At 45.7% G+C, this 25,790-nt stretch overlaps 2 protein-coding genes across 2 annotated transcripts; both read left to right on the top strand.

The window, feature by feature from the left end:
* Nucleotides 1-2,926: 2,926 nt before the first annotated feature.
* Nucleotides 2,927-4,817, top strand: POLE3 (DNA polymerase epsilon 3, accessory subunit). Its single transcript, XM_056860613.1, has 4 exons — nucleotides 2,927-3,012; nucleotides 3,271-3,356; nucleotides 4,121-4,239; nucleotides 4,585-4,817. Exons 1-4 carry the CDS (start codon nucleotides 2,947-2,949, stop codon nucleotides 4,755-4,757), a joined length of 444 nt encoding a protein of 147 aa, XP_056716591.1. The 5' UTR covers nucleotides 2,927-2,946; the 3' UTR covers nucleotides 4,758-4,817.
* A 4,395-nt stretch (nucleotides 4,818-9,212) lies between these two features.
* On the top strand, nucleotides 9,213-24,136 carry ALAD (aminolevulinate dehydratase). Its single transcript, XM_056860537.1, has 12 exons — nucleotides 9,213-9,224; nucleotides 12,409-12,560; nucleotides 13,584-13,634; nucleotides 16,949-17,045; nucleotides 17,202-17,337; nucleotides 18,120-18,203; nucleotides 19,459-19,547; nucleotides 20,000-20,055; nucleotides 20,838-20,925; nucleotides 22,775-22,861; nucleotides 23,007-23,136; nucleotides 24,008-24,136. Exons 2-12 carry the CDS (start codon nucleotides 12,448-12,450, stop codon nucleotides 24,073-24,075), a joined length of 999 nt encoding a protein of 332 aa, XP_056716515.1. The 5' UTR covers nucleotides 9,213-9,224; nucleotides 12,409-12,447; the 3' UTR covers nucleotides 24,076-24,136.
* The last annotated feature ends 1,654 nt before the right edge of the window (nucleotides 24,137-25,790 follow it).

A 25,790-nucleotide genomic window follows, 5' to 3' on the forward strand; every position in this document is an offset into this window, starting at 1 on the left:
ACTGCATTCATGACACTATTCTCTAACAAACTGTGTGAACCAGCTATGAGATTTTTAACCAGCCCTTCTTCCACGTATCTCAGAATGGTGTACAGAAGTGTCTTCCATGTTAATCTCACAACCCTATGAGGTAGGCTAGGAGCGAGAGAATCAAGAGCAACCAGCCCATAGTCATCATGTAAGCTTCATGGTTGAGTAGGCATTCATAACACAATCTGCTGTGAAGCTGCTTGCGGTTAAACAAAAAGAACTCTGTACGCACTCAGAGACCCTGTCTCTCCTAAATTTATATGATTGCTAACTCCAAGTTGGGAATTTGCTGGAGATTTGGGGATGAAGCCTGGGAAGGGAAGGCGTTAGCGAGGTGTAATACCACACAGTTCACTCTCCAAGGCAGCTATTTTCTCCAGAGGAACGAATATCGGTCACCTGGAAATCAGTTATAATTCCAGGAAATCTCTAAGCCCCACCTGGAGGTTGGCAACCCTACACACATTCTGAACCAGGACCAAACTAACTTGCTTAATAAGAAGAAAAGATTCCAGAGCTAAAACACAAGGTATGCTATACTCCGTAAACCTCCCCACAACCACGCACGTGTTCCCTCGACGCTTAACAGAAAAACACCAGCAGCCCTCACGCTGAATGCTCTCACGTGGGGCCTTCTTCCCTCTTTCCCGCCTTTCTTTTCCCTTGTCCCAGCGAGGCTCAAAACTGACCCACCTAGACCCCCGCCTTGGCCTAGGCCAGGTTTCCCTTGCGTTGCCGAGCAACGCTGAACGCTCTCAACTAACTTCCGCCAAATCTTTCCCTACAAACGGAACCAAAACAGAAAGGCTAAAGTGACGCAAAAAAGCCTCCGCTTCCGGCAAAGGGGAAACACCATGACCGCTCTAGCCCCCGATGTCGCTATGACCAAAAGGTTGCATATTACAAGAGGCAGGGAGTTTCCGGTTTTACACCGGAAGTCCTCCTCGGACAGAGATTTGTGTAGCACTGTAGGTCGGCTCTCCCTTAGGCCGTGCTGGCGAAAGCCCTATGCCAGTACAGCCTGGCGCGGAGCACGCTGGGAGGCGGGAAGGGGGTGGGGCTTAGTGAAGCGTGGCTGGGAGCAGCGAGTCGCCTTCCTTCGCGCGCCTTTCGAGCGGCGACGGACGGTGAGTTTAGGGGACTTGGAGGTCTCTGCGGGTTGTGGGAAAGGAGGGATCCTACTTCTCCCTCTCCAACAGTTGCCGGTGGGGGGGAAGGAGTTTCTAATTGGTCTGCATTCTGTGCATGCTCAGAGACTGGTTTTTACTCCGCAGGGGCAGCGTTTCTCACTACGCGGGATGGGTGTGTTGGGAGAGATTGAGTTCCTATAGTTCCTTCTTACAGCTCAGGGGAATGTTAATTGGTCCTTCTGTGAGTGGGTTCATTCATGGAGAACGTCTAACTAGGGTTGCCAGCCTCCGGGTGTTAGCACGTGGCTTCAAAGATAATATAATGTGAAATATACCAACTGGAAAAGAAAACAACATTATAGAATATAATAATTCTATTTTTGGGGAAATCCAAAACACAACATATATTCATAAACACTGTGTTGAAAGGCCACAGAAATAATTCTTGAATTTATGTTGTTCATGTTTTGTTGTTAAAAGCAATCTGTATATATACATTTTTTGTTATTTCAGACCCAGTGAGGTTTCTGTGTGGCTTTCAACACAGTGTTTATGAATATATGTTGTGTTTTGGATTTCCCCAAAAATAGAATTATTATATTCTATAATGTTGTTTTCTTTTCCAGTTGGTATATTTCACATTATATTATCTTTGAAGCCATGTGCTGCCATTTATTATAGTTTCTACTATTTCCAGCATAGGTATTTTCTTCTTCCAGCCTCCAGGTGGTGGCTGGAGATCTCCTGTTACAACTGATCTCCAGGTGACAGAGATCAGTTCTCCTGGAGAAAATGGCTGCTCTGGAAGGTGGGCTCCATGGCACTGTTCCCCACTGAAGTTCCTTCCCTCCCCAAACCCATCCTACTCAGGCTCCACCCCCAAAAATCTCCAGGTATTTCCTGACCTGGAACTGGCAACCCTATTTCTATCTCTGGAGCCCTTTTTTATTGTGCTCTTTCTCCAAGAACTTAGCGATTATTTTTCTTGCAGTTCGGAGATCCGCCCGCCAGTCAGAGCAGACAATACTGATTTTGATGGACCAAAGGTCTGATTCAGTATAAGGCAGCTTCATGTGTTCATGGGCCCTCACAACAATCCTGTGAAGTAGCTTAGGATGAGTGCCCTAAGGAAGCCCAGGGAGCTTTGTGGTGTGGTGTTGATTTGAGCTTCTCATGAGTAAGCCCCCCCCCAAGCATGTAATAGCCAGTGGTGCTTAAACAGATGAAATATTAACTTGTCTTATACAGTCAGACTGTTGGTCCATCTAGGTCATGATTGTTTACATAGGTTCCTAGGAAGGGCTTTTCTGACATCCTTTCCCTGGAGATGAAAGGGATTGAGCTACGACCCAATCCTCCCTTAAGGTTTTTGCTAGGGATTATTTTCTCTAAGTCTCTTGTTAAGGTTAAAAATCAAATATTTCAAGGGCAGTGAGAGATTCCTCACTGCAGAGGACAATAGCTGATTTGTATTTCATATATTGATGTAGGAGTTGTCTGTTACATTTTATCATGCCCTTCCTCCATTGCATCCTGGGTTATGATGTGGCTCTCTCTTCCCCCATTTTATTTTTACAAAAAGCTAGAGAAGTAGGTTAGGATGAGAAAGTAACTATCTCCAGGTTATGAGCTGAGCTTTCTGGTTGAGTGGGGGTTTGAACCCAGGTGTCATAATCTGGTGCTCTAAGCACTGCATCACACTTGCTTCTGTAAATGGGCTAGAAGCATAGTCCTTTATATTTTCATCTTTCCCCAGCACCCTCTTGTCTTTCTCCCATTGTCCACAATGGCTGAACGGCCTGAAGACCTGAACTTGCCCAATGCTGTCATAACTCGCATCATCAAGGAAGCGGTGAGTAAGGGGTGTTTGGAATCTGAGAACCCAGCTGGATCAGACCAATGGTCCATTTAGTCCAGTGTCCTGCTCCCCACAGTAACCAAGTGTTTAGAAAGTATCAGTTTGCTTGCGAGCTGGGCAGGCAGCTGAAACAAAGGATACCACCACCCAGGACACCCGAACAATTAAATTCTGCCTTGGTATCTCTTGGCTGTAAACTGTATTTTGCAAACAAAGAAACATCTCTTTGGTCTCCTCTGTCGTCCCCCCCAGCTTCCTGATGGAGTTAACATTTCCAAAGAAGCCCGGAGTGCTATTTCTCGAGCTGCCAGTGTGTTTGTGCTGTATGCCACATCATGGTGAGTGCTACTTCTCTCAAGGTGCAGAAGTATGGATGTATGACTAGTTTACCTGAAGCGGAACTAAATTACTATTTCGGCTGTTTTTCCCAAATTTTGTTTGCCAGTGGGCTCTGTGGCAGAGCTGTTGCTTTGCATGCAGGAAGTCCCACTTTCAATCCTTGGCATTTCCTGTTTAAAGGATCAGGCAGTAACTTATGAGAAAGACTTGAGACCCTGGAGAGCTGCTACCAGTCAGAGTACTAACCTTGGTAGATCCATTATGCACAAGGATTGTGTCTAATGCAACTGTTGATACTGTTATATAAACTTAGTCTTGTTAGTTCAATCTGCAAAATACTAACAAAGCTTAGACACCAAGGCTGTGTAACCGTGGTCTTGGAATTTTCTTTCCTGACGTTTCACCAGCAGCTGTGGCAGGCATCTTCAGGGGAGTAACACTGAAGGACAGTGTCTCTCAGTGTCAGTGTCTTCCTACACACTTGACACTGAGACACTGTCCTTCAGTGTTACTCCTCTGAAGATGCCTGCCGCAGCTGCTGGCGAAACGTCAGGAAAGAAAATACCAAGACCACGGTCACACAGCCCGGATAGCCAACAAGAGCTGATGAACTCTGACCGTGAAAGCCTTCGACAATAATTTAGATCTTGTTTACAAAGAACTGTTAAGCACTATTCTTAGAAAGATTTCTAAAAAAAATCCTGTGCCTGTGAATGATGAATTGTTAGCACTTTGCTCTTCTCTTGTAACCTCTCTTATTTAGTGCCAATAACTTTGCAATGAAGGGGAAGAGGAAAACCCTGAATGCCACAGATGTCCTCTCAGCCATGGAGGAAATGGAGTTCCAGCGATTTGTTGCCCCTCTGAAGGAATCTTTGGAAGGTAGCATGAAACTTGTCCCATTGTCCTTTTACTCTTATTTGCTGAAAATGGATTCTCCTTAACATGGGGTTGCTTCTAACATTGGTGCATTTGCTCTTCTAGCCAGCATGGTGTAGTGGTTAAGAGTGTCGGACTCTAATCTGGAGAACCAGGTTTGATTCCCCACTCCTCCACATGAAGCCTGCTGGGTAACCTTGGGCTAGCCACAGTTTTCACAGAACTCTCTGAGCCCCACCTACCTCGCAAGGTGCCTGTTGTTGTGGGGGAAGGGAAGGCAACTGTAAGCTGCTTTGAGACTCCTTATGGTAGAGAAAAGCGGAGTATAAAAACCAACTCTTCTTCTAGCTTACAGGCGTGATCAGAAAGGCAAAAAAGGAGCAGTGGAGCTAAAAAAGAAAGACAAAGACAAGAAGGAAGATTCTGAGGATCCAGATAAGAACCGGGATGATGAGAATGAAGATGAGGACGAAAGGATGGAAGAGGAGGAACAAAATGAAGAGGAGGAAGTGGATAACTGAGCAGCTCGGTGACAGACTGCCAAGGCCAGGCATCATTTGCATGTGGGAGGAATGCTGCTGCCTCACATTTTGCAGTAGACTGCCCTGCTGGTCCGTAAGGCCCTTTGCCATATTTGGGAAGCCCCAACAAAAGTCTCAGACTACAGCTGCTTGGGGCAAAACCTGTTTTGGAACAAAGTGCCAGTGATGTTGAAGAAAAGGGAGCTTCCTTCCTTTATCTGGATGGCTTATTAATGTAAAAGACTGGGTGTTCGGGATGAAGCACAAAGATATCCCCTCCTAAACTGGGAGAAACAGACATTAAACAAGTCAGCTTTGTTAATGGTGTCTGAACTCAATGGTGCTTTGGTGCATCTCTGGCCAGTTGGGGTCAGATATGGGGTATTAAATGCTCAGGTTGTGGAATAGGTGGGGCTTTTACTCAAAGAGCAGCCCACCTTGGCTTGTCTCACTCCACTTTGCATATGCTCCAGCTGTGCCTTCTCTTTTTGTCTGGAGATGCTGTTTGGGTCTTCTCCTCTTGCCCTTCATGTGCAGTGTATCCCTACTGTGGCCATCTTCCCTCACAGCTCTCATTCTCCTGATGCCTCTTCCTGATTCAGATTTGTTGCTACTGATTTCTGCCATGAACTCTCCAAAATGTGGAGAGTTAAACTGACGCTTTTCTTCTAAAGCGGTGTCATTAAAAGGACCACAAAACTAAGGCAATGTTTCTAAGTCTCAAGTTTATGAACTGCAAGGTTAGGAGAGGCTTGAGTCAGGTTGTCTGCAGGAGAATAGGTTTTCTTACCTTGTAGGTAAAGGTGTTAATCTGTTATCACAGTGTTCCCAGCAAAGGAATGATGAGTCTGAGCTAATCTCTCCCCATCCACTGGGGATGGAGTAGTTTTCTGCCACTATAGAGCTGGCATATATGGCATACGTACTCTTCCCTTTGGTATGGGGTGGTGGTGCATGTTAGGTTCCTTGTTTTGCATGTGTATCCTTTTTTGTACATCTACCATATTCATGTACCACCACCAGTATTGAAAGTATTGTCTCCATTCTGAATATAATGCAGCTATACAATTATGAAATACAGGTTGAGTATCCCTTATCTGGACTGCTTGGGACCAGAAGTGGTTTGTATTTTGGACTTTTCCATATTTTGGAATATTTTGAAATTTTTGCATATGCATAATGAAATGTCTTTGGGATGAGACCCAAATCTAAAAAGTGAAATTCATTTATGTTTTATATATACTTTATACACATAGCCTGAATGTACGGTAATTTTATACAATATTTTTAATTATTTTGTGTACATTGAACCATCAATAGCACTGCTGAAGGCCTGTGAGTAACGCCTGCCTGCTGGATCAAAAGGTCCAGTTTTCAGATCAGTCTGGATAGAGATGTCCGGATAAGAGATACTCAACCTGTCTTTGTACAAACTAGACCCTGGGTCCCCAACCTTTTCCAGCTTGTGGGTACCTTTGGAATTTTGACATTGTGTTGTGGACACAACTCCATAATGGCTGCTGCAGGAGGCAGAGGCCACCCATAAACTGTCTGGGAGTGAGATCATGCATAATTCTAATAGTAACTCTTCATCATTTCAGGCAGAAACTCTGCTTAATAAGAATGCCTTTTTAAATGAACGTATTGTTAAGTATTTTCTTGCTTACACACAGCTTACCTTCAGTAATGCAGTGAAGATCCTTGTACTATGGTGGCAGCTGCTGCCAAAGCAACTTTTAAGAAATGTTCACAGCTGATCCAGTGACCAATCAGAAGCCCTGCTTACAAAAGCCTCATCCGGCCCCACGCATATTCTAAAAACATTTGGCAGGCGCCAGGAAAGGTGTTGGTGGGCACTATGTTGGGGACCCCTGAACTAGAGCATCATAATCTTGTGGCTCCGCCTGTCTAATGCATTCATTCATTCTTGATGCCTTAATCCTGCTTCTGTAGCTAGATGACATAGTTGAGGAAACTGTAATTGCAACATAACTTGCAGGGTTAGTTTAAGAGCACGTACTCCCTTTACCAGGCATGGCTTTTTCTGTAGTTCCAAAATGCCACTTTTTATCCAAATATCTTCAGAAACTATCAATATGTTATCTCAGGATCTTCAGAAAGTTTATGTTTATGGAGGGAACCAGAACATCCTTGTATTGTATTTTTTTTTCTTAACACTACAAAATGTACAGTTTGCAAACAAACTTTTCCACAGAATTTGGTATGCTAAAAGCTAACAATTTTATTTGAACAGTTAGTATATCTGTAGACAAAAATTGCTTTTAAAAATTATTCTAATTGCAACCAATTTTTTTCAAATATTTTCACCTAAGATGTCATTCAAACACTTTTTGCTTCAAAAAACCTGTTTTCCATTATGTTAATGTGTTAATATTAGAACAAAAATGTGCTATTATCACCTTCCATTTACAGCTGTTCGCATACTTTGGTGGCCATTTTTTTCTTTTGTTGAGAATTTTGGCCTTGAAATGTCAAAATACAGCATGGCAAATGAGAGTGGTTTGCTCGCTTTTTCTGAGTACATTGATTCATAGTCAGAAGCAACTTAACGGCACTTAACACACACACACACACTAAATAGATGTGAGAAACCGCATCTCAACCATGTTGAGTATAAATTTACACTGTACCATCCAACTATATATAAAGGTTTTAGAAGCAGCTAACTTGATTGCACAGCCTAGCCCCAAATGACTATGGGGTAGAGTGCCTGTTCTGTGCACAGAAAGTCCCAGTTCAATCCCTGGCATCTCCAGGTAGAAGAATCTCAAGGACTTTCTCTGCCAGAGAGCTGAAGCCAGCTGGACATGATAATACTGATCTAGATGGAGCAATTAGATGCTGCAATAAAATAGATTTGCATCAACTTGGCTTGAATATGACTCCGAGAACCAAAATTTCTTAATTCCAGAGAGTAGGAGTTGGCACAATGGGCCAGCAGTACTTATCAGACTATAGGGAGAAGAGCTCAGGAGTGCATCTAAAGAGTCCGGAAACATGATTTTTAAATTATGTATTATCTCGCATCATGCAACAAGATGGTGTACATGGGGAGATTCCCAGGAATTCTCTAATCTAGGTACTGATCAGCTCCGACCTGCTTCACTTCAGCGAGGCTGCTAGCTCGTGCCTTCCAACCAAGTCCTGGTCCCAGTATAGGAGAGGCAAGATTTCCACATCCTGGGCTGGGTGCCGTGCGGTTGGATCAACTTAACGCTGCACTTGCCTTGTAGAAAACACAGCGGATATTTCTTATCGTGTACGCCATCATTCTGCAACTTATGAAGCAAGACTTGTATTTTTGCCAAGTCAGATTTTGCAAGTTTCCCACATTTTGATTTTCTCCCCAACAGAGACCTGAACAGGCGTACAACATTGTTTTGCTCTCCTCCATTTTATTCTCACAAGAACAATCCTGCGAGGTAGGTTAAACTGAGAAAGAATAAGAATGGAGGTGGGGGGGGGGGAATGAAACCCATCCTAAAAAACAGGTTGGGTACCCAAGGTTGGGTGGGATAAATAAAATGATAGTGAAAATATTTTTTTAAGGCTCTACATCAAGATAAAAGTTATTTTTTAAAATAGTTAAAACAGCACAATGGCATTTCCTAAGGTTGATATGCTGTAACCACACGCCGGACACATTTTGGCCTTCCTCAGTGCTCAGTTGAAACCCACTGTACAAATCTGGCTGTAACACAGCCCTGTTGAGCAGAGATGTGGAACATGAGTGGTGGGAAGCAGCATGAAAGGGAGGCCTTGCATGTATTTGTTAGCCTTCCAGGACAACTAGTGAGCTGCTGCGTGAAACAACTTGCTAGCCTAACCGTTTATTCAATAATAACATATAAGAAAAATGTAAAACTATAAGTGCTCGTTATTTGTATTTTTTGTATCTTTGTATTTTTGTTTTGTTTTTTAGTTATGTGATTTATAATTTGTGATGTTTTTATATATATTTTACTTTAAAAAATTAATAAAAATATATTAAAAAAACAAAACAAAACAACAATTATATTTAAAAAACAAAACAAAAAAAACAAGCACCGATCCCATCCGCAGACCTGAAATTAACCAGCAGATAATTGTGGCCCCCGAGAACGTGCAGAGTGCGTTTTTCTCATCGTTGACTTAGCGTATCCAGCAAGAAATTCAGGAGGAGGTCTTCCAGGTCAGAGGGTCCTCCTGACAAAACCAACCGCCGTGATCTGAATCGCAGGATGTCGCGAGCCCGGCGACGGTGCCAGGAGCTGCGCGCCAACAACCGAGCAAAGCCCCCGCGGGGCAAGCCTGGCGCCGAGCGGCTCGCGGGACGGGGCGGGGCCATGCAAATAAGGGGAGGGATCGCAGGGGTTGCTGGGAAAACCGCTTGTGTTCCTCCTTTCCACGCGCGGACGGCCCTCTGTGCGCAAGGACGAGTTCCTAGCAGCGGGTGAGCCGGCTTGCGGGGTGGGTCGGGTCCCCTTGAGCGCGTTGGTGAGGCTCCCGGGCCATTGATGCACGGGAGGTCTCGCCTTGGATTTTGGCCGCTGTGCAGATGCACATTTTCCCCACCTGAATTCTCCAAACGGTGCATGGGGGAGTTCTTTTTGGCCATTTATTCAAGGAAGGTTTTGCATTGGATTTGCCACTCTTTAGATGCACTTCCCTCCCCCCATCCATATTCTCAAAACTCAACAATAAGCCCCCGTGCAGAGTTTTAAGAATTCAGATGGGGAAAATGTGCATCTAGAGCAGTGGTTCCCAACCTTTTTTTGACCAGGGACCACTAGGACTTTTTTGTTCGGTGCAGGGACCCCAAGGTTCAAAATAAAAATTCTGAGAATTTGAAAATAAACTTTAATCATAACTGTTAGTTAAACATTAAACTTAGAATAATATTTGAATGTATATTATATTTGAATTATATTTGAATTTGAAATATATGAATTATATTTTTATAATAGAGAACTTTTAATTGAAAATATTAATTTATTATGGGTTTATAACTTTGTTTCGCGGACCTTAATTTAGTTCTCGCGGACCCCTGGGGGTCCACGGACCCCTGGTTGGGAACCAGTGATCTAGAGAGTGACAAATCCAATGCAAAACCGTTTATGAATAAATGGCCTTTGAGTTTTGAGAATGCGGATCTGGAAAATGTGCACCTTGATGACGGCAAATCCCAGGCGAAACCTCCCATGTATTGTAACAGTGGCCCAAAAGATCTCCCGGTAATAATTGGCATCGAGACTGCTAGGGAAGCTGGGGGAAGGGATGTCTACCTAGATGCAGGCTTGCTGCTCTCTGTGTGCTTTAAGTAAGTGGGTTAAGAGTCATGGAGTGTCAGAGTGAACGATAAACAATGCTAGGGAGAAACTGGGTGAAACTGTCCTGAGTCGCCTTTCTGTCTGTAATACAATCAGCTATGCATAACTTGTTGATGTATCGTCATAACTTGAATCTGGATCAATATCTCCCCCCCCCCCAGTATAATCGGGACTCAGAGATTTCCGCCCATTAGGGCCTCCGAGTCAGCAGCTGCCAGAATAAACTCTTTTCTTGAAATAACAGTTCAGGTCTCTGTTTCCCCCACGAACCTCTGGTTTACCATATCAGTATCAATGCAGAAGGAAGAAAAGACATTCGGTGGAAGATCCAGACTTTGTGCCCGCGGCTGGGGTTAAAAGGCTAAAAATTATAAGGAGAAGGAGTGGGGCTAGGGAGGGGGATGGAAGGGAATGAGAAAAGTACGTTATACAAACAATGTATGTAGAATAAGAAATATATATTTGAAAATTGTATAAAAAGCAATTTTTAAAAATTGCCGAGTTTCCGGAAAGACGCGCGGTCAATGCTGGTTTGCCGTGGGTGGGGGGCGAGGTCCGCGCCTGGACGGCGACCTTGGTCCCGAGCGTGTTTCTCTTCCCCCGTTGCATCTTGCACCTCTCTGGCCGGTGCCACTGCAAATGGGAGCGCCCCGGCCCTCCCATTTGCAGTGTATGTAGCAATTCCTGTAGACTTTTACAGCGTGGGAAAGGCTGTTGTATATATCTCACACATTATTTCAGTTTGGTTACATATCTTTCCATAATTCATGTATTTTCTTTATCTGTTAGTAAGTTCTCATTTTCCTGTTATGGTGTTCATGTTATAGTGTTATATTTCCTTGTCTCACCTCTATATATTACTGACGTCGTAATTCTCAACGTTAGTATTCTTATATTGATTATCTTAAACAAGTTATCAGTCTATGCAATCATTAAACCATGAATATAGGACAAAAGACACCTGACTCTAATCTTCTTATCTAACCCTTCGCTGTTTCCAGGTGTTCTTCACACACATCTGGCTAGCGTTAAATCTTTTAGAAAAAGGGAGGGCTTAAGCTTGCTCAGAAAGCCCATTCTCTGCCATCCAGAACAGCTGGCTTAATTCAGATATCACGCTGAGCCAGGGCTAGGCCTAATCATCATGGGTGGCCCCAAATCCCCCCCACCTGATCGGCATCGAGCCCAGCTCGCGAGGGGTCAATGATAGGCTCACTGGGGGCAAAGTTGGCGGAGGAGTGTGTTGGGGGCGTTCCTGGTAGCTTCTTGGGGAGTGGGGACCGGCGGCTTGGTGGTTCCGGATCTCGCCTGCCCCCCGAATGAAGCCGGGCTTGTGAGTGCCGCAGCATTGTATTGTTACAAACCGGATTTTAGGCACCTTGACTTGGAAGTAGGCCTTCCTGGATTCCGAGGGATTTACTCGCTTTGTTGAGGCTTAAGACTTGCGTTCACATGCTGGGTAATAACCGTAGCTCTCTGCAATGGTTAACCTTTTCGTGGATTGCGTGTTAACAAAGCGAGAGGTTGCGTCTTCATGGCTTTGGGAGCAGGTCTACTCCGAATCCTACTGGGGTCTATTCAGTGGGGCTTACTCACAGGAGAGCATTTTTTTTAGGCTTGCACAGTTAATTACTCAGCATTCCGTGTCTTGCGGTTGAAAGTATATGCCCGTTGTGCAAACTAGTTGCAGTTAAACACATGATGTGCCCTGGGGTAAGAAGGTGGAGATGCAAAAGTGGCATTTGATCTGTGACAGATTAGCTGCGTGCGTGAGCCCTGCGCCAGCTTCTCTCTTTTCCCTCTCCAATTCTACCTGGAAAGCAAGATATGACGAATTTCTAAAGTGAAAGGTGCACTGAATGAATACTCCTAGGTGTTTGTTCTGAGGGCAACAGTGAAGCCCAGGACTGCACATGAGTGCCTAGGAACATGTTCCAAATTAAAGCCAGAAACAAACGGGTTGAAATTAAATCAAAAGAGTTTCCGTCTAGACATTAGGAAGAATTTTCTAACAGTTAGAGCGGTTCCTCAGTGGAACAGACTTCCTCTGGAAGTGGTAAGTGCTCCTTCCCTGGAGGTTTTTAAACAGAGGCTAGATGGCCATCTGTCAGCAGTGCTGATTTTACAATCTTAGGCAGATCATGAGAGGGAGGGCATCTTGGCCATCTTCTGGCATGGAGTAGGGGTCACTGGGGGTGTGTGGGGGAGGTTGTTGTGAATTTCCTGCACTGTGCAGGGGGTTGGACTAAGATGACCCTGGTGGTCCCTTCCAACTCTGTGATTCTAAAGCCGCTGTGCTTGGTGGCTGTTTGTGTATTTCAGAATCTCTTCACCCTGAACCCTGCTGGTGAGATCTTACAATGCAGCTGGAGTCTCTCTTGCACAGTGGCTATTTCCACCCCGTGCTTCGCTCGTGGCAGACGTCGGCCACTGCTTTTGATGCCACCAATCTCATCTACCCCATCTTTGTCACGTAAGTCAGATGCACAAGTGAGTTCATGGAAGGAGGGGAATGTATACTCTTAACATAGGGCTCTGCATACGTTATCTTGTAATTCATACAGCAGCCGATTAAGTTAGGCCAGTATTATCATCCCCTTATTGCAGATGGGGGCGGGATTAGGGGGTCAGAGAGAGCGGCTTTGGCCATCAAGCCAATTCATGGCAGAGATTAAATTTGAACGAGGGACTGTCTGGTTAGCTACTACAGAACGACGGTTCAACTAGAACTCAGATGTTGGGTTTGCTGCACACCAAACCGTACTACTGCCTTGTTCAAGCATACATTGGAGATATTGTGGGTTCAGCAAATACCGCAATAAAGTGAGACGCACCAAAAAAAAATGTTTCCCGGTGCATGTAAAAGTTGCGTTTGCACTATACTGTAGTCTATTAAGTGTGCAGTAGTATTATGTCTAAAAAGCAATGTACTGTAATGATAATGAAAAAGTTTGAAATGATGGAAGAAGTACCAGCATGTGACACAGAGACACGGAGTGAGCACAATGCTTGTGGGAAAATGGCCCTAGTAGACTTACTTGAAAACGCAATATCTGTGAGGTGCAATAAAACGAGGTGTGTCTCTAGTGAGAGGTATTGAAGTAGGCAGCACCTGCTTTTTCAGAGGAGCAAAGCACCTGAGTTGCTGTAAGTAGCCTGCTGGTTGCTGTCACTGAAGGGGTCAGAAGTCCTTCAGTTTACCATCAGCAGGAATCATTCAGACTGAAGGGGGAACCTCTTGGCTCTGCTTCCTTGAGAGAGAAGCACTGTGGCCAGAGCTCATGTCACATCCTGCCTGTGCAGCCCCTTCCTGCTCCCCAAGGCACCTGGCCGTTGCTGTGTTGTGTGAGATAGCTGCAAAACGACTTTCTCTGGCGGTGCTGAAGGCTGCCAAACTTTTCCGCTTCCCTGACTTGCTTTCAGCCTGAGCCAAGAGCACAGGCCGTACCAGGCGCCTCTAAACTGTTCGTCTTTGTCACTTGTTTAACCTTTTCAGGGACAGCCCTGATGCCGTGGAGCCCATTCCCAGCCTGCCTGGCCAGGCCCGGTAAGTAACTCAAGGCCTCTTTTCATGGGCATGTGGATTCCCAGTAGATGCATCCCACGTGGCTCCGGTTGTTCTGGGGCTCCCGGCTTGCAGGAAGTTTTGGAGGAAGAAGGCTTGGAAATGGTCATGAGGTTTGAGGACATTTTTCTGTCAAACCTGTTTGTTTACCAGATGTACACATGGGGCAGGGGCACTTGACGGGCATCGAGACACACAGTGCCCGTCTACAAAACAGCCAAGGCATCATTTTTCTGGGCATGGCACAAACTTGAAACACGTGCCCTGCTGCCATCCCATAATACAATCTCATGAACTATGAAAGAAAGATCTGTTTAATTTTTGAAATATCCTGTGTGGTGATAAGGGTGGCAGTTTGAATGAATGGATGGGTTTTTTTTTACAGCATTAGCTACAACACCTCAGCCATGTTACCAGGGTGCAGTTTGGACCAAGATCACAATGGGTAGCTGTGTTAGTCCGTCACTAGCAGTAGAAAAGAGCAAGAGTCCAGCAGAGCCAGTGTGGTGTAGTGGTTAAGAACGGTGGTTTGGAGCAGTGGAGTCTGATCTGAAGAACCGGGTTTGATTCCCCGCTCCTCCCCATGAGCAGCGGAGGCTAATCTGGTGAACTGGATTTGTTTCCCCACTCCTACACTCGAAGCCAGCTGGGTGACCATGGGCTAGTCACACTCTCTCAGCCTCACCTACCTCACAGGGTGTCTGTTGTGGGGAGGGAAAAGGTGATTGAAAACCGGTTTGAGTCTCCCTTAAGTGGTAGAGAAAGTCGGCATATAAAAACTCTTCTTTTTCTTCTTCTTAAGGCTTAACAAAATTTCTGGCAGGGTGTGAACTTTTGTGAGCCACAGCTCACTCACTAAGAAGTGAGCAGTGGCTCACAAAAGCTTACACCCTGCTAGAAATTTTGTTAGTCTTTAAGGTGCTGCTGGACTCTTGCTCTTTTCTACTGCTAGTTTGGAACAAGTGCCCCTGGAGACTCAGGCCCCAGTAAAGTATTCCTGTTCTTGCCTCCACCCCAGGTTTGAGCTCTGAAAGCAGCATCAGCTCCTAGCTGATTCTTCCCAGCTGGCTGCAAAACAAACCTATCTCTTTGGCTGGCTTATGTGCTAACTCACTCCTATCCCAAGTTGGTGCCGGCAACATTGACACAGGGACTTCCCACGTAATCTGCCCCTCCCATATCATGTCCTCATGTATTAAACGAAGGAATGTGAAATACAGCTGCAGGGAAAGCAATATGGCGTAGTGGTTTAGAGCGGGGGACTCTAATCTAGTGAACCGGGTTCGATTCCCCACTCCTCCACGTGAAGCCTGCTGGGGGAGAACCAGTCACAGTTCTCTCAGAATCCTCTCAGCCCAGGCGGAGGCAGGCAATGGCAAACCACCTCCGAATGTCTTTTGCCTTGAAAACCCTACGGGGTCGCCATACGTCAGCCGGGCCTTCACAGCACTTTCCACCACCACCAAACCCCTTGGGTAATGTGTGAATCAAGATGGGGTGGGCCTGGGGAGCATTGCTTGGGGGTGAAAAAGGTTTGATGAGGACCCCCTTATGACTCACAGGAGAGAGTATTGGTTAGTGGGGCAGTTCTTCCTGGTTGGAAATCTGGTTGGAAATGTATTTCTTTCTGAAGCTAGATTGCAGCCAGGTGGCATTGTTTTCCCCCCCCAGTGATGTGGAGGAAGAAAGGAATGTGGAAATGTTATTGCCTGCCTGTGCCCTGGACTTGCATGGGGGATGGTCTCTGGGGCTTGAGAGAGAAAGGCTTCTTCAAGAGTAGAGCTAATGCTATCTCCAAGAGGGCGGTGGGTTTGGCTCTGCCTCCCGAAGATAAAGGCTCTTTTGTTGCTGGCTGCAAATGAAAGTCGAGAGATAAGGTTCGTCCCAAGGAATGGGCCTGCACATTTGACAACAGATAAAACTCACCCTTCCCTAATCCACCCTGGCTGTGTGGGGAGCTCAAAGCTGCTTGGAGGTTCGGCCTCAGCTGTGGCTGAACCCAAATTGATGTTGGCCTGAAAGCTTTGGGGATGATCTTAGCAGCAACGGAGCCTGGCCTGGACTTGGATTAAAGGAAGACAGGAGCGACCTGGCCCTCCCCCCCCCCCACCAAGTCCCTGCTAACTTTTAATAGAAAAAATTATATAATTTCTTGCACATATCTCATTATTATTATTTATATAAAACCATCAATATGCATGGTGCTTTACGGAATATGGTTTACAAAGTATAATCCCATGACAATCCTGAGAGGTAGGGCCTTGGTTTTCGAACTCTACTACAGGGAGCTCTGGGATTTCTTGGGAGCTTCTCAGGGCTCCTTAAGGAATTTGAGGCTGGTGGTACAGATTTTGCCCTGCAATAGGAGGGTGGCAAATATAGTTTAAGACTATAGGAGGGTGTCAAATATAGTTTAAGACTATCTATGGTGAGGCGTTAAAACCCAGTACATCTGGCCAGAACCATGCATGAACTGATTGCCTGAGAACATCCCCCCGAAACCATTTGCAAGATGCACTGACTGGGGCAGGTAAGACCAGGTGAGTTCCGTGAAAACAAAGGTTGAGGCAGGGCTGTGAACAGCTTTCCTAAGGTCACTAAATGATGCAACCTGCTGTTTATGACTTGTTCCCCATGCCCTAGTGTAACTGCTTAAGAAGCAGATCACGATGGGTAGCCATGATAGTCTGTCAATAGCAGCACCAGTCCAGTAGCCCCTTAAATACTAACACAATTTCTGGCATGGTATGAGCTTGTGTGAGCTACAGCTCACTTCTTCAGATACAGCTAGAATGTGAGTCCATGTTTGATAGTTGGACTCACATTCTAGCTGTATCTGAAGAAGAGCTGTGGCTCACGAAAGCTCATACCGTGGCACAGAGTGGTAAGCTGCAGTACTGCAGTCCAAGCTCTGCTCACGACCTGAGTTCAATCCCGACAGAAGTTGGTTTCAGGTAGCCGGCTCAAGGTTGACTCAGCCTTCCATCCTATGGAGGTTGGTCAAATGAGTACCCAGCTTGCTGGGGGTAAAGGGAAGATGACTGGGGAAGGCACTGGCAAACCACCCCGTAAACAAAGTCTGCCTTGGAAACGTCGGGATGTGACGTCACCCCATGGGTCAGGAATGACCTGGTGCTTGCACAGGGGACCTTTACCTTTAAGGGGGTACTGGACTCTTGCTCTTTTCTACTGCTTAAGAAGCAGGAATCTTTCACGCCCAGCTTTGCTCCATTACTGCCTCTCTGTGTGAAGAAGATCCTAACTCTTTGCATGCTGATCTGATCTCCCGCCCCCAGGTATGGCGTCAACAAGCTGGAGGAGATGCTGCGCCCCCTGGTGGCTGATGGTCTGAAGTGCGTTCTGATATTTGGAGTCCCAACTAAAGCAGCCAAGGTGCGAAAAGAGACTGGAGGGGTGATGGCGGCTGCAGTATGAATCTGGGACCTTCTGCACGCATAGCCTGTGTTCTGCCATTTAGCTATGACCCAGTTCCCCTAGTTAGGCTACACGGCATACCGGTTTACTCATATCCTGCCTCCTTCCCGGCAGGATGAACGAGGCTCTGCTGCCGACTCAAAGGACACACCGGCAATCCAGGCTGTGAAGACGATCCGGACTGAATTCCCGGAGCTGCTGATCGCCTGTGATGTCTGCCTGTGCCCGTACACGTCTCACGGACATTGTGGTAAGTGCCATGGGGCGCTAGTTCTGTCTGCCCTCTGTTCGTAGGGCCAAGACACTGTTTGGGTTGTATGCTGAACTAGATGAGGCCAGAAGGGGAAGAGACAGTGGCTTTGGTATCCTTTGGCTTTGTGTCTGGAATGAAATCTCACTAAAACTATAGTTGATAGTTTGCATTCATTTTTACTTGCTTTGAGAACCAATTTTGTTGTTGTTGAAAGGCACGGTAAAAATACAAATCAATAATAATAAATGTCCTATCTGCAGCGAGAAAATTCTGCAACCTTGTATACATTTTCTTGTGGGTCAATCAATCATTTATTTTACGGTCATTTGACCAAAAAAAGAACAGATCTAATCAGGAGTAATATAAATTTACAATAAAAACAGTATCAATATTTTTCTCGCGGGTCAATGGAATGGCAAGGCAAATGTTCCTTATTGCATATGACATACACAGAGAGCACATGTGCTGTTTTCTGTCCGTTGGGAATACTGATCAGGGTTTCCTACACCTTCCTGTCTCCTGTGTTCCTTTTTTCCGCATTCATTCCAGCCTTAAAGGCTAGAAACCAGGTTTTTGTTTTTGATGTAAGGTGAAATGGGTGTGGTAGCAGCCTGGGATATTGCTTCTATAATAAAAGGCTTGACTGGTTCTTGAGCTTGGTTCTCACAAGCCTGACTAAAGCAGTGGGGAAGTGGGAGCAGGTGGAGAATGAGGCCTCTTCTCATCGTATCTGGGACTGGACGCTGACAGTTGTTTAATTAGTTGACCTTGCCTTTCAGGCATCCTTCGGGAGGATGGCACCCTCCAGAATGAGGCCAGCTGCCAGAGACTGGCAGAGGTGGCACTGGCCTATGCCAAGGCAGGTGAGTGTTGAATCCATTCCATTTCAGTTTATTATATATAGAGAGAAATATTGTTGTATGCTATAAGCATCATAAGGAATGCCCCAGTGGAGCAGGCCCAAGTTCCAAGTGGCACAGAATCCCGTTGCCAATAATGGCCAACTAGATGCCCAGGATGACCTGGAAACAGGGCACAGAGGTCAACGCCTCACCCTGTACTTGGCACCTGAGTAACTGGCATCCGAAGTTACACTGCCTCTGAACAAAGAGGTTCCATTTAGCCATCATGGCTAGTAGCCATTGATGGGACCTGACCTCCTTGAATTTCTCTAATCCTGCATGTGATAGTGAATTCCACAAGTTAATTAAATATTGCAGGGAAAAGTGTCAAAGTTATTCTTTGTAGATGACAAGTTAGGCAAAACCAAACAGCAAAAGGCTGGGGGTTGAATCCTCACGAGCCCAGGGTAACTAGCCACCACCAGTCCCTTTAACTAACCCTTCAGCCAAGAGGACACAGGACAGAGTCTCTAGCCTTACCGGGTGTTAAACAAGGTCAGCCCTGCTAGGTGGGACCCTTGCAAGCTGAGTTCTGCTAAACACTTAATGTGGTAGCTGTAGCCAATAAAGAGCTCATTCACTGGATTCAGATGGGAGCCCCGGAACCCAAGAACACCACAAAATATGATAAGGTTTGTTAAAGGAATGTGCAGAGATAAGAGCAGTGAATAGCAAGAATAAAATAACAGAGGCTAACCAGGTGACCTTAACCAGTCAGGTGTGTTGCTAGCATGAGACCATGTACTCTGCAGCTGCATGTAGGCCCAGTTAAGCAAGCCACCTTTCCTCACCCAGGGGTCCTTGTGCTAAAGAGAAGGAATGTGTAGTCAAAACTCCCTCCTGGTTCCTGCCCTTGAAACTTCCAGGCTCCATGACTTCACCGGCATTTGTGTCAGACTCCCATCTCTTCCTTATCATGCTGTATAAAACTGCAGTCAGCATGACCTCAAGTTCCCAGAGAGAGAAGCTCCTATGATTTTATAGACCCAAAGCCTGAACTAATGTTGCTGAAAAGCCAAGAAACTACGCATAATTGTATGAACCTCTATAAGAGGTTTATATCGATATCCAGAAACTAGGAATCATGCAAGTCAGCTTACCACCCCTGCAATTCAACATAGAATGTGTGATAAACTGACTGCGATCAAGGTATTAATTGCATCTCTTCAGTGTTACCTGGAACCTCTTGTCTCCTTTGTGTTTCTTATTCTTCCAGGATGCCACATTGTGGCCCCCTCGGATATGATGGACGGACGCATCCGAGCAATAAAGGAGGCCCTGATCGCCAACGACATGGGCAACAAGGTGAGCAATGAGGCCACAGAAAGAGTTTGCAATAAGAGCACCCCTAGGTGCTACTTGAGCCCCACACCATATTTGTGTGCCATGCCCCAGCCCTGCAACAAATTTTATTTACAAAGGATGGCGGCTGTGAGTATGTGTGCTTTTGACTCAACACGACTGCAGAGTATAATTCTTTTTATGTCAGCTTGACCTGAAATACTGCGTTCCTGCCTGCAAGTCATACTCTGTAGGGACCTAACTTCTCCAGGCTGTTCAGTAGCATTGAAACTTCAGTCAATTTTCTCTTTGTTCAGGGTTGTGGTAGCTTAATGGGGGGTACTGATAAGGGTTCCAGAGCATGATTAGGCTCTTGAAACAACTGGTTGGGGTTTTCAAGAGCCTGCACTGAGGGTGTGTTGGGAAGCCTCCAACTAAGCCCCTAGCACACCCTGATCTTTCTGTTTCGTCTACAGGTTTCGGTCATGAGCTACAGTGCCAAGTTTGCTTCCTGCTTCTACGGCCCTTTTAGGTGAGACTCTGTTGGGCCTTAGAGTCCATTTCTGACTTCTGAACAGGAGGGTTTCTGTTTGTCCTAGAAAGCTGGGTTAATATTGTAACCCTTGTTTAATTGTTCACTGATGTTCTCTAAGCTGAGCACCGGACCTGAACGTTTTCGGCCCATCTCCCCCTCCCCTCTATATCAAATTTTAGACCGCTTCTCAGGACAGTAGAACTCATTTTTTTTATTCTGCAAAATACTATAAACTTAGATATTGTAGAGATAAATAATGATGATAGCAAAGTGTGGGCAGAGATTGGTGCTGAAGAATCGCTTTTGGAAAGCCCATTGGAGATTTTACTTGAACTTTCCAGGTCCTTGCTTTGTGTGTTTACAAAGATCTATTCTTCCCTTTCCATAAGTTCACAGTGAAAGGATAAAACCATTAATTAAGGCATCTATTTGAATGAATACAGCAGACTAGCAACCCTACCCCCACTTGCCAAAGTTAAGCTGTTTTTTCTTGAAAGGCCTCCCTTTGTGGGACTATGTGGGGAAATTTGGGGAGGGCTGTGGCTCAGTGGTAGAGCAGCTGCTTGGCATGCAGACGGTCCCAGGTTCAATCCCCAGCATCTCCAGTTAAAGGGACTAGGCAAGTAGGTGATGTGAAAGACCTCTACCTGAGACCCTGCCAGTCTGAGTAGACAATACTGATCCGATGGACCAAGGGTCTGATTCAGTACAAGGCAGCTTCATGTGTTCATGTGAAATATCCTTAATTCTTCCCTGATTTTCTCCCCCTTCCCCTGTAGAGATGCAGCCTTGTCCAAACCCGCCTTTGGAGACAGACGATGCTACCAGCTTCCTCCAGGCGCCCGAGGATTGGCTGTGCGAGCCGTGGTGAGTCACCCCATCTTGATTCCTCCTGGGTGAACCCAATATTCCACTTGGCCTTGAAAGAGATGCCTCGAACTCCATCCTTGTCCTCTTCTCTCAAAGCTTTAGCTGCTGCCATACCGGGCACCACATAAAAGCATTCCGCTGGGAAGTCTTTGGTTCATTATTCTCAGGGGCTCTGTGCTGGGGAGGGGGCTGTGAGAATCTGCTGCCCTGGCCCTCTTGCAACAGAAATTACCTCGGGACGTGGTGAGCTCTCTTTCCCTGGAGGTTTTTAAGCAGAGGCTAGATGGCCATCTGTCAGCAATGCTGATTCTGTGACCGTGGGCAGATCATGAGAGGGGAGGGCATCTTGGCCATCTTCTGGGCATGGAGTAGGGGTCACTGAGGGTGTGGGGGAGGTAGTTGTGAATTCCCTGCATTGTGCAAGGGGTTGGACTAGATGACCCTGGTAGTCCCTTCCAACTCTGTGATTCTATTCTATTCTAAATTGGAGATCCTCTTAGTGGAATTACTTTGCTTGGGATTGGAGATCAAGGCTGAGCTTGATTCTCAGGGAGTTGCCCACTAGAGATTGTGCTGAGTTTTTTCCTACTTGTGTCCCTGCTTGTTGAGAACATACCATTTTGGGGGTGACAAGGTACTGAGGTGGGAACAACAATCAGGCCTTTGCTAACTCTAAGTGGGAGCCCCCTAATGGCAGAGCACATGAACTACACGTGGCAAGGTCCCAAGTTCAATCCCTGCTATTTCCAATTAAAGAAACTCAAGTATCGCCACTGACACCGTTCAGGCATTCTCCCCACTTCCTCTATTTCTCCCCCTCTGCCGTCCAAGTTAGTTCATGACTGGGTTTAGCACAAACCAGCATTGTCACAATATGGCAATTTGCCCTGTTTTAAAAGACCACATTATGCACAGAAACAGTCCAAAAGCCCCTTCCCCGTGAGAAAGGTACACTGAATAAACAGCTCTTCTCTGCCAGGTCACCTGACGGTGATTTTTACTAACTGTAGCTGACCATTTAAGAGGCTGTTCCCATGTCTTGCCTTGCTGGACTGTAATTACTACTACAAAGAAATCTTGTCTTATGAGAAGGGGCTTTAGCTATGGCCTAGGAGAATTTCCAAGGGGGCCATAGTTTCTCAGGTGTAGGACAGCGTCTCATGTCCCTTTACTATTACCTTGAGGGGACAAAAGCAAAAGGTAGAAGTCATGTCATCCATCCTCCTGTCTGTGGGCAATACGTCGTGACCCAAAGGAAGAAGAGGCAAGAAGAAACCAAACCTCTTACAAAATGTGTCCCTTGAAGAAGAAGAGTTGTTTTTATATGCCAACTTTCTCTACCACTTAAGGAAGAATCAAACTGGCTTAGAATCACCTTCCCTTCCCCTCCCCACAACAGACCCCCTGTGAGGTAGGTGGGGCTGAGAGAGCTGTATATAGCCCAAGGTCACACCGTTGACTTCGTGTATAGGAGTGGGGAAACAAACCCAGTTCACCAGATTAGCCTACACCACTCATGTGGAGGAGTGGGGAATCAAACCCAGTTCTCCAGATCAGACTCCACTGCTCCAAACCACCACTCTTAACCACTACACCACGCTGGCTCCATCCCTAAAAGACAGTAAGTTGGGGGGGAGGGCAGGTTTGGTAAGCCAAATGACTTACTGGGACATGTGTGCACACGTGCATGGAAGAAGACAAGTACAGAAACCAGGAAGCTTTTCTCTGCTGTGGGCTCCCTTCCTGTTAGCTGCCTAGGGCAACAGGAAGACTTCAACTATCATGCGTGCTATGCTTTAAAGATTTTTCAACCAACATCTTTCCTTTGTTTTCCACCCCACCTCAGGACCGGGATGTGCGAGAAGGAGCAGATATGCTTATGGTAAAGCCAGGGATGCCCTATCTAGACCTTGTGCGGGAAGTCAAGGATAAAGTAAGTCCCCTGCTTCCTCTCCAGAATTATGAGGGGTGGCGTTGGCAGACTTTGCCTACACCAGTTTGTCCATAATCTTGGGTGGACTAAGGCATTCTGGCCTTGGCAGCATCTTGATGGAGCTGTATGTGTGCTTCTTTTCCAGCATCCCTCCCACCCACTGGCTGTTTACCACGTCTCAGGGGAGTTTGCCATGTTGTGGCACGGAGCACAAGCTGGGGCCTTTAACCTGAAGACTGCAGTTCTGGAGGCCATGGCAGGGTTCAGACGAGCAGGTGAGAGAACAGAAGATCAGAGGGGCCCAGAAGTGCTATGAGGACCCCTGATGTCAAGAGAGTGTTCTTGTGTGGGTCAGAGTGCCCAGTGCCTCCTGGGTTGCTGACATTGCAGACACAGGCACTGAATCTTGAAGCACTCCTTCTGATGTGCACATGTGTTTTCCACGTCAATAGTTTTGATTCACCACCTACATGAAAACAGCTCTATACAGTTACTGAAAAGACAGGAGTTCTTCCTGCAGACATTTTATGATTAAACATGCAGTGTAAAACCATTAGAAGAAGGATGGGCTACAACTCAGGGAATGTACATGTATTATATGTATCATTCTAAAGAACTAGATGGAACAATGATCTGATTTGGTGTAAGACAACTTACGTTAAAAAGAACAGTTGTTGGAGGAGAGAGAAAAATTTGAAAAGGGCAGAAAATTAAACGGATACCAGACTTTTGCAAATAAAAATCAAGAAATTGGGAGGCTCACAAAAGACATTTAAGCCAGGGGATATTGTATGTAAATAAATGTTGAGACTTCAGGAGCGGCATAGAGTTGCAATAGCCTAACAATAGAGCATACACTTGGAACGTAGAAAGTTCCAGGTTCAATCCCTTGCCCTGAACCCTACTGATTACATTTTTATTTCACACTTCTTTGGGGGAACTCAAGGCTGCATGCATAAATCTCCTCCTATCTTCACAAAATGACCCTGTGAGGTAGGTTAGAAAGTGAGAACCTTATGACACAGCTGGGGTTTCAACCCTGGGCTCTCTGGTCGTGGTCCAGCTACCTAACACAACGCTGTACCTACAAGCATCTCTGGTCTGCAATAAACAGATTTTTTTATCGGGTGTTCTTTTTCATTCCAGGGGCTGATATCATCATTACATACTACGTGCCTCAGCTCCTGCGGTGGCTTAAAGAAGACCAGGCATGAACCATGCGTCTCCCTGTTCCCTGCAATGGGAGAGCAAGAAGGAGCTTGGAAGGGGGTTGGCATCAAGTGGCATGCACCACATGGAATTTTAGGAGATAGAGCAAGAGATCAAGATGCAGACTGCATCCCCTCCTGACTGCAGGGCCCCTCCGAAGCCACAGGAATAATCCCTCCCAAAGTGCTATTGTAATCGAATCCTGAGGCCCTTGTATCCAGTCCTGGTGCTGTGCCCCCTTTTAGTTTTTTAAAGCCAGGACGATTTCTGCAAATTGTATATGTTTACAAATGCCACAAGCAAGGAATAGTTATGTTCTTTGCCCTGCAAAAGCCATTGCTGCATCAGCAGTACATTAATTGAAGTGTAATATAAAATCTAACTGGGATGACACTGCTGCTTTATTCCACAAACTACCTAGTTGTCTAGAAAAGAGGCAATAAAGCCCCGGTATGCATACATGCCAAAATTGCAAAGGAGTGGCTGTAGGATTGCCTGATATATAAATTCATCCTGTACATGATGGATGTGGTTATTTTGAAAATATGGGCCACATTTTAGATGGCTTCTAATGTTACCACTACTTTTCCCCCGGTAGGGCTCCTGTGTTTTAACCAGCAATATGACAGATAGAAATCGAACTGTTTATTGGTTAGTTTCTTTTATTGGAATGGGCCTTTTTATACACAACAGCTGGCCAAGAAACGAACTATGACTTGATCAATTAATCACTAGTTTAAGTAGACTGCAGAGCGGAGTCACTTGTAGTCCCGATGAAGCCACTGGGGCCAGGCAGATGGGCAAGCAGTTTGTAGCTGTGTATTACAACTCTGAGGGCACGAATGCCCTTTCCTTTCATGTGTTTTGACCACTATTGCACTTGCTTCCCTATCCCCAAATGCTGTGTTTCCTTGGGCAATGAGAATATCACCTGTACCTTCTAAGGAGCCATAGTCCAGACTTTCTTTGTATTATTTTAAATTATGCTTTGGAGGGAAAGTAAAAAAATACTGATATTTTCTGGAAGTTGTGGCTTATTTGGTTCTTCAGAAAGTCTTTAGCCTGCAGCAAGGAAGGAGGACTTTTAGGGAGGATATTGCTGTGCAGATGGGCAGACAAGGTGGAAGGCTACACAAGTGATGGCATGTGAGAGAGGATTCATGGGAAATGTGCTATGTATGCATGTGCTATGTGGCTCCTGCCAGCAGGAAACTCTCATCTCTTGCTGTGCCATCTGTGATTTCGCCAGTTGGTGTCCCCACTCTTTAATATCTTACTTTCCTGCTATTTTCCATCTATGAATGTTTTTAATTTAATAAATTTTGTACATTCCTTTTCTGCCCATATGAGGGCCACCAAGATGGCTTAAAAACATGCATAATAAAGCCACATCTTAGAACTATTAAAGCCAACAAAAACACATCATTAAAACAACAATTAAAACAAGGCAGGAAGAAGGGAACACCAAAAGAAACAAAGTCTTCATTTGTTGAAGGAAGTTGGCAACAGAAAAAGAGTTTTGGTTGAATGTTGAAAAACGAGGTCAGAAAGGGATCATGTTCTGAGCCACTATGGTCTTAAACTGGTCAGATAGGTCCTGTTGCAAGGGAATCCTGGGAATAGTAGTTCTTGGAAGGGGGCATGCTAAGGATTCTCTAATGAGTTCTTGGTGCCTCGTCCACACTCAGTTCCTAGGGTTTGTTGGAGGGAGCTGGCTTGT

This window comes from Euleptes europaea, chromosome 14 (genome assembly GCF_029931775.1).
Source record: "Euleptes europaea isolate rEulEur1 chromosome 14, rEulEur1.hap1, whole genome shotgun sequence".
NCBI classification, from domain to species: domain Eukaryota; kingdom Metazoa; phylum Chordata; class Lepidosauria; order Squamata; family Sphaerodactylidae; genus Euleptes; species Euleptes europaea.

Coding starts and splice junctions, on each gene's coding strand:
- POLE3 (XM_056860613.1), top strand. CDS start 2,947: ATGGCTGAACGGCCTGAAGACCTGAACTTGCCCAATGCTGTCATAACT. Junction 3,013..3,270: donor CTCGCATCATCAAGGAAGCG/GTGAGTAAGGGG, acceptor CGTCCCCCCCAG/CTTCCTGATGGAGTTAACAT. Junction 4,240..4,584: donor TCTGAAGGAATCTTTGGAAG/GTAGCATGAAAC, acceptor CTCTTCTTCTAG/CTTACAGGCGTGATCAGAAA.
- ALAD (XM_056860537.1), top strand. CDS start 12,448: ATGCAGCTGGAGTCTCTCTTGCACAGTGGCTATTTCCACCCCGTGCTT. Junction 17,046..17,201: donor TCCCAACTAAAGCAGCCAAG/GTGCGAAAAGAG, acceptor CCTTCCCGGCAG/GATGAACGAGGCTCTGCTGC. Junction 22,862..23,006: donor TGCGGGAAGTCAAGGATAAA/GTAAGTCCCCTG, acceptor CTTCTTTTCCAG/CATCCCTCCCACCCACTGGC.